This window comes from Tachysurus vachellii, chromosome 6 (genome assembly GCF_030014155.1).
Source record: "Tachysurus vachellii isolate PV-2020 chromosome 6, HZAU_Pvac_v1, whole genome shotgun sequence".
Classification (NCBI taxonomy): Eukaryota; Metazoa; Chordata; class Actinopteri; order Siluriformes; family Bagridae; genus Tachysurus; species Tachysurus vachellii.
The window spans coordinates 28838879-28854458 of NC_083465.1; the positions used below are offsets into that span (position 1 = coordinate 28838879).

Here is a 15580-nt window from a genome sequence, read left to right on the forward strand (position 1 = left end):
TTTTCTCATTCTCCATTCAGTCGGATTATGTTTATTTTCAACTTCATTTAACTTTTAACTAAGGTTATAATCCACATTTGGATAACATGAAGCCTTATATTCTTCAAAGGTCTGTTTTTTTATATAAATGAATCCTCACATATTTTACAAACATTTACTTATCAACATTTGTATTAATCCAAAAACAAACAGTTTCCTTTAAATCCCATTTTTGGTCTATCAATCATGTTTGACCTCTTATCCAAAAGAGTATTTTTGTAATAACTGTACATTTTATAAGTGTTCACTTTATACAACAGAATAAATCCCATTTGCAGTTAAACTATATTACATTTACTCTATAAGAACCCAAACTTCAATAATAAACATATCTGTCTCATAACTTGGCGCTCAGGTCTATGAACTGAATCTGTATCATTGTAATATTAACGTGCGTGCGCTCATAAACAAGGCCGCAGCCGTAACCGGTCTTACGCTGTACATTCACATGAACCTTTTACCCTTCTAACATTGTACTACACACACAGCTGGTTTCCACATGCATCAGAGTTACAGTAAATAAAATACCATTGCAATAGAAGCAAAGGAAACAAAAAGTAATAATCTCAACAAAACTTATTTTGTGAGTGTCACACGTCCACAGTGCTTTTCCTTGTTACTATGGAAACAACAACCTGAGTTTTGCAGCTACATTACTGTCAGAACTGCTGTTGTAGAAACTGAGTGTGTGCGTTGCAGGACGGTGCGTATTTGGGACTACACGCAGGACGCCTGTATTAACGTTCTGAGTGGACACACGGCGCCGGTACGTGGTCTTATGTGGAACTCGGAGGTACCGTACCTGCTCACTTCAGGCAGTTGGGACTACACCATCCGTGTGTGGGACACCAGGGACGGGACCTGCTTGGACACCGTCTATGATCACGGAGCTGACGTCTACGGTACTGCACAGTCACTGCAGGAAAGATCACAATTTACAAACATCTCCAGTAATGCCAATTAAGCTTTAGTGCCTACAATGGTGTGTGTCTGTGTGTGTGTCTGTGTGTCTGGGTGTGTGTGTGTGTAAAACACTGACCTTAGGTCTGACGTGCCACCCGAGTCGCCCGTTCACCATGGCGTCCTGCTCCAGGGACTCGACCGTGCGCCTGTGGTCCCTCACTCCCCTCATCGCCCCGCTGCTAATCAACATCCTGACCGAACACAGCTGGGACGACATCATCGGAAACACGGGTGAACCGCCATTACTGTACAAAATAATACACGACATAACATGAGCATGAGTCGGTATTTACAACCAATCAAAATGAAATGTTTCTCTTACAACAGTTAGTTTATACAACATGAAATTGTTTAATATTGTATTTTTATGTCATGAAGCTGAATTCTAGATTCTGATTGGTTAAATTATTAAAGACATGCTGTGTAGGAAAATTGTCAGCTATAAGGTGAAAATTCCTTCGTTTTATCTCACTGTTTCATTGCTTATTATTTTCCTGTAACAACATGTCAGTTATATTATCTACTTATCCGTTATAAATATTCATTCATTCATTCATCTTCTACCGCTTATCCGAACTACCTCGGGTCACGGGGAGCCTGTGCCTATCTCAGGCGTCATTGGGCATCAAGGCAGGATACACCCTGGACGGAGTGCCAACCCATCACAGGGCACACACACACTCTCATTCACTCACACAATCACACACTACGGACAATTTTCCAGAGATGCCAATCAACCTACCATGCATGTCTTTGGACCGGGGGAGGAAACCGGAGTACCCGGAGGAAACCCCCGAGGCACGGGGAGAACATGCAAACTCCACACACACACAAGGCGGAGGCGGGAATCGAACCCCCAACGCTGGAGGTGTGAGGCGAACGTGCTAACCACTAAGCCACTGTGCCCCACTGTTATAAATATTAATATTTACAATATAACTGTGTCAATGTCATCCATTATTAAAGATTAACAATCAGAGCAGATTAAGCCTGATGGAGTTAGTTCTTTCTAAATAAAGATAGGATCAAACAGGATTATTTATAGCCAACATTACTCTTGTGTTTTAGTGAAGTGTATACGGTGACACTGTTTAATTACAGATCGGGCGATGGTTCCCGGAGCTCCACCTCTCCTCTGTGGTAAAGTGTCCAGAGACATCAAGCAAGAACTCGACAAACTTTCAAGTGATGTCCGAACAAAGAAACTGCGCTGGTTCTCTGAATGCTTCTCGGTCAGTAAAATCACACATTTGCAGGATGTATTTCTACACCACAGTATTTCTAGGAAAGGATGATGTGAGTGTTTGTTTTTCAGCCTCCAGGAGGAAGCCATAACCTGTGGGACCTGGTGGCTGTGATTAAAGGGCAAGACGACAGTTTACTGCCACAGAACTACGGCCAGGGCATCATGCACATGAAACACCTCATCCGCTTCAAAACAGTGAGTGCTAATGGGATTAGAAAATTGATGGTTTCCTTGACATTGTGGCGAGTTGGAGCTGGTGTTGGTCTTTCCTTTTACTGACCTAAGCAGCAATGTCTGATCTAGGAGATGCTCTATGACTTGGTGTCCATCTGTAAGAGAAAAAAAAAAGGATTTCTCAAGAAGTCAGTCAGTTATAATAATATTATTTTGTTATTATCTAATATTGCTAACGCTAACATCATTGTGTGTGTTTATTTGCATATGCTGTGTGTTTGTTATATAACTGACAGGAAAGTGTCATGAACAAAAACTCAATTTAGCTGCTTTGCTAACAGATAGTTAATGGCATTAAGAAGAGTCTATTAAACGTTTTCATAATGTAATTGACTTTTTATTATGTGTAACCACTAAAGACAGGGAAAGACTTTTAAATGGAGTAAATTGAAAAGATCATTATGACTTGGTGTCCTTTTCATGGCTAGCATAAGATTTGAGGCAGGCTTATGTAGGTTTGGTAAAGTACAATATTTATCATATTTATATTATTTATGATTGAAAACTAGCAAACTAAGATAATAACAGATATAATGCTACATTTGTCAATACTAGACAGACAGTACTATCTTTAACAAAGTGTCAGTACTGTTATAACGTGTGTTTAATTGTTTTGCTCACGGTTTTGTTTTCTTACACAACTTGCTTGTGTTGTGACCCTGATTGCTTTCTCACTTTGCTTTATTACCTTTGTCTCATTTTTAATTTTTGCCATGATTCCCTGACTTTTTTAATTCCATTTTTGGATCGGGATTTGGATTATTGTTATAAATGTTTCAGTAAACATCAGCATTCACATGTATCCACAACTTACCTGACAGCAGTGTGTATGTAGCCAGAGTGGAGGAACGCTAATCGAGTGGTGATGAACCTTGCAGGGAGTTTTCACTTGGCAGAGAAGAGGTCCGGTAAACTAGGCCCCGGCAAACGGCTCAATACGATGGTGTTAACTTCTCCTCAAATGTCTTTTCATTTTTCCATAATCCACCCTCATTAGGGTTGCAAAGGGGTGGAAAATTTACTGGGAATTTATGGGAATTAAAATTTTATAGAATAAAAGTTCTACAGAATAAAATTTGAAAAAATCTTCCAGTTGTTCATTTAGTTGAACAATTCGAATATTTTGGAATTAAAAAAAACATTTTACAATTGATGCAAATGAATAGAAATAGTCAAGAAAGGGCCGGTGTGGGTGCAGGTGTGGGTGCAGGTTTTCATTCCAACCAATCAGAAGCCACACCAGGGTCTACTAAAAGCCAAGAACAACTGATTAATCAGGTGGAATCAGGTACTGCTTCTGCTTGGTTGGTATAAAAACCTGCACCCACACCGGCCCTTATGATTGGACACCGCTGGTCTAGATGAAGAAATACTCCTCAATCAACATTTTTGCTGAAACAATCTATAACCTACTTTATACAATAATGCAGTCAAAAGTTTGGACAAATTCTTTATGTTTTGAAAGAAGTATCTTATGTTCATTTAAGCCTGATTTATTTGATCGTGATAAAGAAAAACAGTATTATTGTGAAATATTATTGCAATTTTAATTTGAACTTTTATTAAGCAAAGAATCCTGAAAAATATTATAACAGGTTATAAAGATTATGAGGATTAAGTAGATTCAATCAGAAAGACATTGTAATAATATTTCACCAACTGTTTTGTTCTGTATTTCTGATCAAACATATGAGCATATGAGTCTCACTGAAAAGCAAGAGAAAGACTTCTTTCAAAATCATTAAAAACAGTAACGTGTCTCAACTTTTGGGTAGTTCCGTACTTCTGTAAAATAACAGAAAACTGTCAAAAAGAGAGGACAGAAGATTTGAGCTTGAGCTTGAGCTAGCTAGCCTCATACAGTGCCTTGCAAAAGTATTCATACCCACTGAACTTTTCCACATTTTGACAACCACAAAGAAAAATGTATTTTATTGGGATTTTATGAAATAGACCGAAAGAAAGTGGCACATAATTGTGAAGTGGAATGAAAATTATTAATGGTGTCCAAATTTCTTTTACAAATAAATATATGAAAAGTGTGCTGTGCATTTGTATTCAGCCCCCAGTGAAAATATAACTAAAATCCAGTGAAACCAACTGCCTTCAGGAGTCACCTAAAAAATGCTTACGCCACACTTATTTATTTGTAAAAACAATTTGGACACCATTTATCATTTTCCTTCCATGTGCTTACAAATATATGCCACTTTGTGTTGGTCTATCACATAAAGTGTGTTGGTATGTCAAAAACATTTTTTGTGTGCAGGATTCAAGAAATGACCTGTGTTATGTTATGGAGAAATGTATGTAGATCTGGTTGTTTAACCAAGATTATCCTGCAAGAATGTTTTTTTTTTCCAACTATGTTTATAGGCTAATCTGCAATTTTGTAAATTGCAAGTTAATCTCGTTAATTCCCATATATTCCCGTTGAAAGTTTCCAGCCGTCAAAATTCCCGTAGTCTGGTAAGAGACACCAGGACTAGGCAAAAGGAAATGCCTTGGAATATGGAATGTGCGGTCAGGACTAAAATTTGTCCTATCACTGTGCTCCGTCACATATACACTGCGTATGAACAGATCTTTGGTGTCAACACACACAATAATTCTGTGCATGTTTGTCCTTTTGTTACTTTTATTGTAATGTCTCCGCACATAATCGGGGAGCTGCTCGAACCCTGGGTAATTTAGATTACCCACAATCCAATAAGGGAAGGGAGCAGGAGGTAGGAGCTTAGAGCCATAGTTTAGGTTGTAAAACCTATGGAACCCAAAATCCCCCTCTTGTGGAAGACATTTTAGATACATCCGTCTCCCGACGTAACGGACACACTCTTCTCTAAACCACGACATCAAGGAGAACATCTGCACACCAAATAATGACCTCAGCTGGTCTAGGTTGTCCAGTGATCTCACATATGTTGATGAGCATCTTTGAAATGATCTAAAGAAATTGGACATAATTATATTAATATTTCATTATATTAATAATTAACTACAAACTATTAAACTTTATAACAATTTAATTTTACTATATATATAAATAGTATATCTATAATATATTTAACAGTTATCTGTAATATCATTTCACTCATAGGAAGGAGGAAGTGTCTAATTTGAAGTAGGAAGATAAAAAGCTCTATTTCAGGTGAACCATCAGTTGATCAAATATTATATTATATATTATTAAATATAATATAATAGCTCCATTATATTGTTGATTGATTTCACATTTGAGGATCTAAAAGCATATACCGGACATAATTAACTAAAACTAAATTATTATTATTGTTAATCACAATAATCTGTAATATAATTTATGATTATTTAACTCATACATGCTAGAAATACTAAGTGTTTTATAAGCCTACAACATGGCTGTCACAGACTACATTCTCACCATGGTATTAATTAACAAACAATCAAACTTAGCGTTATATGTCCAGTGTTAATATATTTATTATGGTACTAGCTAATGGTAGCTAATGCTAGCTAATGCTAGCTAGTTCCATTTTTTCCATGTGCTTTCCACAAAAGCACATATACTTACTTAGTTTGGGCTGCAACTAAACTATTTACATACGGCATCACTTCTAAAAACACAATTTTATCAGTTTTACTGTTAAATCTGCATTTTCCTATATTAGTTTTACTACCTTTGTGAATAGCGGTGCTCTATACGGTCACATGTCCGGTTGTTCTCGGCACGCGTTGCAGGCCACATCGCCAGGCACGTTGATGTTATATAGTCCAAGTTTTTTGATTATCAATGTTTTTCACTCTCTGGTCTTGTTAGTTTTTTTTTTTTTTTCAATTTTATAATAATTCTCTTAAACATCTAAGCTGACATCCGTGGTAGCTAGCGAGTTGTGTGCGCATGCGTGCTGTCGACACTTATGTGCGCCTGTCGCATTAATTTCACGTAAGCAACACGAAACAGCACCAATCTTTTTATTACAAGAAGTTTTTTTTGTTGTTTGTTTTTTTTTTACCAGGACTGTTCTACATAGGAACACTGGTTTGCTATGTCCATCTATACAATAATGTGATGTTGGAGACACTTTATATGACTATATTACCCTTATAGACTTTGTTTAGATTTTTAGGTTTGGTTTATAATAAAAATAAAATTTTGCTTTAGTAATTACTTGGTACTTACCATTGTATATAATTGTAGGTAATTTCCTCTAAGCAACAAGTGGTTAGAAGTCCATAGAGTTCCTGTTTGGGTAAAATCCTTGTTTACAAGTTAAGTACAAAAGTATTCCAATAAGAGATAAATGCCAGGCAGTGGCATTCCAAAAAACCCAATAAACCATTTTTTTTAAAAAGAATTTCCTAAGGAAAAGAACATCTTAGTAGCAGAGCTCAGACTCCAACATACAGTACGAAGAGACTATATCTCTTGACAAGCCCTGCAAAACCAAATAGATGCAAAAAATCATGCAAATAGAGTCCTACACACACACTACACACAAAGAATTGCATTTGAAGTTGCTCAATGACCAGAGTTGATCAGCAAAATCAGAGCCAGATGAGTGTGAATTGCTCATTGCAAAGAAATTTTGATTTCAGGGCCACCTCAGTGGTGATCCAAAAGAGAATTTTAAATTCATGTCACCTTACACATTTATTGATTTGTAGAACCATATTAATATAAAAGGTACTTTGCTCTCCAAGAGTGCTACATTTTTTGGGGAAAGGTTTATGAGTCTAAGTTCAGATCTACTGTATACAGAACCCCAATAAACATTTTTAAGAGTATAGCCAAGAGACAAATAATTAAAAATATGAAGAAATTATCAAAAGTAATAAAATCTTAAGAAAATTGGGTCAGTATACAAAAGAAAGGTACTGTAGGTGTTGATGGTTGCCATGTTGGCCACAAAAGGGAGTGGGGCTTGGGAGGCTGCACCATTTTCCTCAGCAGGTAGCAGGTCTTGGGTGGTTGTCACATCAGCTACAGCAGACAGCAGGTTTTCGAGGCAATGCTTTCAGTCTCAGTAGGTACCAGGTCTTGGAAGGCTGCCTTGTTGGTCTCAGCAGGTTGCAGGTCTTCGGGGACCACCATATTGGCCATAGCAGTGGGCAAGTTTTGGTGGGCCACCACATCAGCTACAGCAGGAAAGCCAAGCCATTGAAAAAAGTACTTGGAATTAGGCACCATCTTAATCAACCATATAACATCACTCTTGTTCACTATTATCCTGCTGCATCCATTTTGCAGTGAATTATTCTGTCATGGAATAAGGCAGAGAGGGCCTATCCTCTCAAAGAAGACACTGATGATGGGAAGTGGAATGAGGAGTGCTAGTGCTGGCTTTTAGGGGCCTGTTCACTTCAACTGGGGGCACCATAGACAGAAAGCCTGCACTTCTGGCCCCTGAGGGAATAAGCGTGAGCCAGGTACATAAGGAGCTGCGTTTTTTTTTATCCAGTAGAAAGTTGCAGAGCTGGCAACACTGTGTGCTAGTAAACAGGACCCTGCAGACTAGTAAGTAGTAAGTGGTTGAGATACATTGGGTGGGGTCCATCTTCTCTTGGTCAAGCTTTTGTTGAAAAATCCTCCTCCTGGCCAAATCTTCTCTCTTGTAAGGCCTTTGCAGAACACAGAAGACGTTCTGATGAAATCTGGGAATTCATTCCTAGCCAAACTCTGATGGCAATGAGTTTGGGGATTTTATGGAGCTGGAACTTGTTGGGAACCCCAGCCAGTCCTGGCCTAGGAGCAACAGAATAGAGAGTTCAGGGATTAGCCCCATGAGCAGTGGCTACTCACCTCCCTGCACTGCAAAAAATGCCCCTCTTAAAACAAGCAAGATATGCTTAAATCTTAAATTGACTTGATAAGAATTTTTGAAAATAGCATAAATATATAGTCACTAATAAATGCAATTAGATCTTAAAACTAGACAAAAATGCTTAAAGCTGTGCAGTTTTCTCTTTTTATAAGAATTGAATAATACATACATTTAGTACAAATTGCATTAAAACTAGAATATTTTATCTTAAATCTAGTCACTTAAAATACTGTTAGGTCTTGAAACTAGACAAACATGCTTATAATTATGCAATTTTCACTTTTTATAAGCTCTGAATAAAAAGTCATTTTAGTGCAGAATGCATTAAAACTAGAATATTTAACCTTTAGCGAACGGCCTAGATTTCATGATTTTCGCCTAAATGACATACCCAACTAAAAAGTGGTACAGCTCCCACATACCTTGACACTCAGGAATGTGCCTGGTCTCATTGGAAAGAAGACAATCTCTAGTTTCTGATACAAGTATCAGCGTGATTCTAGGCCTTACTCACACAGAGTTACAGAGGCTAGAATAGAGGGTTTCATTTCCGCCCAAATCATTTTTCTGTAAACTGACTAAAAAACACTACTGTAAACACGTCAGGAGCTAAAGAACAACTCAAGGTCATAGCCACATGTCAGCTTTCACCAGAAAAAGTTTGAAGTCAAAAGACTCAAAAATGGATTTTATATGAATTTTTTTCTACAGATATGTCTGTGCGTTTTTGTTTTTTTGCCCCATTTTTGCCCCAAATAAACCTTGTTTACAAGAGTAAACAAGAGTTTCAAAGGCCTATAACCTTTTAACCCCTTTTTACTAGACCACAAGGCAGTAGTATCTGCTCAAAAAAAACAGGATTTCTGTTTGTGTGCTCTAGGATTGCGCAATACAGCTCGAGAATTGCATCATGACTGTCTTCACACGGCTCTAGCTGGCACCCCTCCCTTGCCAAATGGCTCATGTCGCATCTCATTGGAATCGTCTCCTTATTGGCTAAAGAGATATCAGGGTCCCGGATCATGAAATTGCTACTGGCTGGAACAACTGTCAAACAAACGGAGGGTGTTCCGAATAGAATGGAGAGCCATCATTTGCTCCTAAACTGTCTATCTCTGCCCTACGGGCACCTATTGGCTCATGTGAGGGCTTGTTTGATTGCTAAGACTCTGGACTACAAATCTGACACCCAAGTGTAGTTTTATAAGCCTCCAATGAGAAGTGAGAGCCGAAAGAATGGACGGGAAGTGAACTACTGTTTACAGTTTTCGGTCAGAAACGTGACCGTATATTTAGAGGATTTAATGCTTAAAAGTTACAATGAAGTTGATGCAGACTCGGCTCAGGGGGCGTGTGTGTCGTGGACGGCACAGTGTTCAATATCAGGTATTTAAGATGAAGAATAACCTGAAAATAGAGCAATTCTTTAAACACCCCAATAATGAAACATAATAATGTACTAAATGAATAAACAAACAAGTTTTGCTGAACATTTATTGAACAACCTCCTCTTAAACAAATCCAGCAGGATGATTCCAAGGCTAACTCACTCACACACACACACACACACACACACACGTACATTTTATATACAATGTATAAAATATACAATTTACAATAACGTAACCTTCAACAAAATATTACATTCAATAACAAAAATATTATCTATAAATCTTCTTCTAAAAGTCTTCTTCTTTCTTGACAAGTAAATGTTAACTCCTTTTGAGGTAGATTTTACCAGAAACGAGTGAAAGCTATAAAGTGCAAGTTTTGGTGCATGTTCAATTAGATTGTTGTGCTAATTTTAAGAATAATACCACCCCTAAAAAACTCTAATTTCAAGAATCTTAATTAAGAAAGTTCAAAGATTTGTTTTTTGTTGTTGTTTTCGTGATCTTTTGTTTGTGTCCGTTATTTTTACTTGAAAAATCATAAGACAAATTGCTTGTGTGAACATAAACACTTGGTCAAAAAGTGGTTTTATTCTGATTTATTATATTTCTTATCATCAACAACAGTAACATATTTATTTATTCCTGGGGCTGTCAAAACAGACAGCACTTAACATGAGTATTAAAGTTTATCCAAGGAATATTCTGGGTAAGCTAAGGCATTGGTCCCCAACCTTTTTTTTCGCCGCGGACCGGTCAATGTTTGATCATTTTACCACGGCCCGCTGGGGGTGGGGGGTGGGGCTATACAATTAAATTCATTCATTCATTCATTTTCTACCGCTTATCTGAACTACCTCGGGTCACGGGGAGCCTGTGCCTATCTCAGGCGTCATCGGGCATCAAGGCAGGATACACCCTGGACGGAGTGCCAACCCATCGCAGGGCACACACACACACTCTCATTCACTCACGCACTCACACACTACGGACAATTTTCCAGAGATGTCAATCAACCTACCATGCATGTCTTTGGACCGGGGGAGGAAACCGGAGTACCCGGAGGAAACCCCCGAGGCACGGGTAGAACATGCAAACTCCACACACACACAAGGCGGAGGCGGGAATCGAACCCCCAACCCTGGAGGTGTGAGGCGAACGTGCTAACCACTAAGCCACCATGCCCCTACAATTAAATTAAAATTAATAATTTTAATTTAATTGTATTTAAACATGCCTTTTTAACTCACTACAACGCTAAATCAATGAGAACCCTGAGCTTGTTTCTTTGCAACGAGACGGTTCCATCTGGGGTAATAAGAAACAATGACACCCGAAGTGTGTTGCTTATGTCCAGTTTATTCCGTTGTTTTGTTTTGATTGCTGTCACTGCAGAAAACTCCGCTTCACACAGATAGCATGTCGGAAATGGCAATAGGGATTTAAGTGCTGTGGTGGCAATCTCAGGGTATTCCTCCATGACTTTAATCCAGAACACCGGCAGAGTTTCTAACTTTCTAACGACGTCTGTTTCGTACTCATTTCTGCTAATTTGTGGGTTAAATTTGAGCAAACACAATATACACGTACACCAAGTACTGTTAAACATGAGAAAGTACCGGTGAACACAGAGAAGAGCGATGCACATCTTCTCTCCACCAAAGCTACAACGCCACTGCCGCTTGCAGCCGCTCAGCTCCAGACGTCACCTAAAACCGGCCCGATATCACGATATTTTGCGCATGCGCGGTATTGGTGCAGCTTTGGGTGACGTTTCTCAGCTCCCGGTTAACCTGTCGTCCATGGAAAGTCGCACAAACCCGAGAGAAATACACCACAGTAAATAAAATGGAAATAATTGAATGTTCCTTGGGCGGCCCGGTACCATTTGGTCCACGGACCGGTATCGGTCTGCGGCCCGGGGGTTGGGGACCACTGAGCTAAGGGACCTGCATATCTTCAAGACGGGGAGAGTGTAACCCGAGTAACCAGGTTACTAGTTAAAAGGAAAGTTGTTTTGTCCAATCACAGCTCTCATTCCAGTGAATGGCTCTCCTAAGAGCCAATCTTTAAACAGCACTTTCCTAAGCCCCGCCCACGGCGCTGCTGCACGGGCAGCGGGAGAGAGAAGGAGGAGGAGAGACAAGATGGCGCAGCTACAACTGTGAGTGTGAGAGGCGGAGAAATTGAGTCAGAGGGGGGAAATTCAAACGAAGCTGCTATACAAAGTGGTATTCAAGAACGTTTCCACGTGTGGAGAGAAAGATTGAATGCAAAAAAAAATCAGTGAGTGAGAAAACGATAAGTGATTATTTGAAAGAGAAGCTGATGCAATCCAACGTAGAATTGGAATATTGAAATGAGCTTGTTGGGCTATATGTGCCATATTTAACTCTTCTGGAGAGGAAACGTCTGGTATCGGATGTGATTGAATGTGCACGAATCTGATTCACCGTTACACTGTGTTAAGAAATCATCAACTGGTAAGAGGATACAAAAAGACTCTTGTTCGTCAAACTCATTCTATATTTTTTTGCCACCAAAAAGGAGATTATTTTTGTACTTGAACTGATCGAAAGAGTTCAACAACTAGCATTGGTTCATAAGTGCTGTTACCTCAATCAAATCAAACAGATTATATGTGTATATATATGTTATTATATGAACTAACACAATGTATTAAATCTTGTTTAACAAGTTACCTGCTATGCTAACTAGAGTCAGTTCTCAATTTAAGGTACTTTATACTGTACATTATTTATATTTCTATTTTTACACAAGAAGGGAAACACTGACATACAAAAATATGTTTCGTCTTCTATATCAGGGGTCAAACCCGTTTTGAAATCAAACTGATGTTTGAAGGCCACGTTATGGCGTAGAAATTGTGCTTGGTAGCCATTTTGGTAAACCAGTCTGTTTATTTCTTAATTTATTTCTTCTTTGTACAATGAACTGCACTAGCTGCATGGCAGACTTTATTTAAGTCATTACAATTAATAAATAAATTGAAATGACTTAAATAAAGTAAACAAATGTAGACAGGAGTAAAGTTCAGTTATCATGTGCTACATTTGCAACTTTTTCCCAACACTTGATAAGAGCTGATACAGTTAATACAATAAAAAGTCTCTTATAAAAAATAGAATATGAAGAGTGTGTTCTGAGGCATTGTATCAAAAGCTCTTAAATCCAGAAGCAGAAGAATCCTGAGAGACCTGGAATGTGTAGCACTTATTAACAATCAGTAGGTTCTGTTGGTTATATTGGGCTGGGGATGGGGGAGGTCATGTTTGAAGTAATTATACTGATGTACGTGTCCCTTAGTGACAGATGTTTTCGGATTGCGTAGGAAACCCTTCCGCTCTCCCACTAAGGAATGTGTCCTAGTTTGCACGGGTTAGTTTTGAAAACACAAGATCAAGTATCAGAGTTGGTCTTGCCTTGAACGCAGGTGTCCTTCGAAGTCCCTCGGTCTTCTAACAAAGGATCCTCTTCAAGTTCTTCTACTTAATCTATTGTTTGAATCTTTAAATGAAGGAGGCAGACTTAGACCTTTTTGTCTTTTCAGGATCCTCACAATGGGAGGCCTTGTTTTTATTAAAAGCGATGTAATACAGATAAATGTGTGTAATATATGTAAAATAAAAAGAAAATTGCAAATAAAAACTCCTTCAAATAATCAAACAGTATTAGCATAAGTAAAAGGTATTAAGATGCAAAGATTATAACAATTAGGGGGAAGTCGTGGCCTAATGGTTAGAGAGTCTGACTTGTGACCCGAAGGTTGTGGGTTCGAGTCTCAGGCCGGCCAGGTTACTCCCTGTGAATACACAGAAGGCTTCACTTCAACAGCAGGCCTTGAAGCACTTTGCGTGCAAATACTCCCAGTAATACACAGTAGGCTTTATAAGCTTCAACTACAAGAAACAGCTTTTCATCTAAGTTTACAGTAAAATAAGCAATATCAATCTAACCAACTCTATTACATGAGAATACATGATCATAAGAAAAAGAAAAGCATTTCAGAATTTTCTTGAGCATTCTGAAAATAAAACATAATAACACATAATGCATTATAATCTTCTTTTCATTGGGAATCTTCTTCCAGCTGTCTAGGTACAGCGTCTGATCCCTCGTTGTCTTCTTCTAAACACTCATATTTAAATCTTTCAACTCTTCAACCAAGTCTTCAACCTTTTGTATTTTTACATCAATTTTTCTTTGTTTATTCACCTTACGCTTCTCTTTTCTTTCCCTATTTCTCCTTCTCTTTGTATAATCTATGTTAATAATCGGTTGTGGTGTACCTTTCTATTTATTATTATTTATTTGCTGAGAACCAGTATTAAGAGAACCAGTATCAGGGCATAGGTAGAGACCTGCAACTCCATCAAGTGCATGCCAGTGTCTGATAACATCCCGTGCATGCCACTAGCTCACAACATGTTCCACAGGAGATGGTTTCAGCTGAGGTGGATATCCTGTAGTACTCAGGGGTTTCCACATGGAGTGAATCGTGCTTGGGTTTTGTTGAGGACTGCAACTCATCTCATGTCTTCTCCATCACGCATGAACTATGTATGGGACAGGACCAGCATGGACAATAGTCGGGCTTCATTCTGCTCCTTTGCAGTAATTCAGACATATAACACACTCATCTGATCTCTTTACTAGTATTGCACCATTCGTGAGAAAAAATCCTTAACTTCCAGAGACTTGATAGTCTTGAGGAGGTCGATGTCAATGCAGAAGGTGGCATCTGGGTTGAAGCGTCTCTCGTCACTGTGCTCAGTAACATAAACCTTACCAATGTAGCCATTCTCATTAAGATTAAATATGATTCGGTTTGTGTTACTGTCTTTGTCTTTACGTGTATAATTTTTCCGTACGTACTCAGGGAGTTTGTTTGCTCCTTCTCTGTTTAAATTGCCCACCTCGTAATACTGGAGGCCGTCATCAGGAAGAAGTTTAGAACCATCACTCTCTGTACGGTTATAAAATTTCCGTGAACCGAATTCACCCTGATTTGGGTTAAAGCACAGCTCATGTTCAGACCCCATGAAATCAATTTGGTCGGGAAACCATCCCAAAAGCCAGAGACCATGTTGTAGTGGTCGCTGACCAAATCCAGATGCTTGCAGCTCAGCCATAGTTTTCAGGGTCTGCACACTGGGTCTAAATAAAACAAACATTGTGTATATTTATTAAAAAATGAAACGTAAGAAAAAAAAAACAACATGTTTTCCTGTATTGACAGAAATATACCTTCATACATTATAATATATGCCACACTCAGTTTTCTATAAAATATTGAGTATTAATTTTTGTGTTTACATTTTTTAAAATATTTGTCAGTAATGCATTATAGCATCCCACAAAGAATAGATGGATGAATGAATATATGGATGCATGGATTGATGGGTTGATTGATTGATCATATCATTCATTGATTCATTCATTCATTCGTTCATTCATTCATTTGTTTGTTAGTTTGTTATTTGTGCACTGAACTGCATTAACTGGATGGCAGGTCACACAAATACATTCATTCATTTTACTAATATTTACTTTATTATTTATCCAGAGCATAATAGTGCACTAACAGTAAGAAGTAGAAATGTAAGTATGTAATGTACGACTGCAACACAACGTGTCTTCCTCAACCGTCGTCATGTTGCGTGCACCGAAGAATGAGCCGTCTCAGTATTTCTGTCTGTGCCGTACCCTGTTATCCTACTTCAGAACTATTATTATATGTCCAGTGTTAATATATTCATTATTTATAGTACTTTAAAGTGGTGAGTAGCATGTGAGCTACCTACTGTAGCTTAGCTAGCATTAGCTTTTGTCGGCTTCTGGAGAGCAACGTTCCCGTACTCTAATATCAGCAATAACAGCTT

At 38.4% G+C, this 15580-nt stretch overlaps 1 protein-coding gene across 1 annotated transcript in view; it reads left to right on the plus strand.

Moving 5' to 3' along the window:
• Nucleotides 1–15580, plus strand: part of wdr17 (WD repeat domain 17) — a 139234-nt gene that overhangs the window by 15616 nt on the left and 108038 nt on the right. The window contains exons 13-16 of the mRNA XM_060873205.1: nucleotides 739–941; nucleotides 1084–1233; nucleotides 2104–2234; nucleotides 2318–2443. Of these exons, the coding sequence (XP_060729188.1) occupies nucleotides 739–941; nucleotides 1084–1233; nucleotides 2104–2234; nucleotides 2318–2443 (610 nt within the window). The remainder of the gene's footprint in view (nucleotides 1–738; nucleotides 942–1083; nucleotides 1234–2103; nucleotides 2235–2317; nucleotides 2444–15580) is intronic.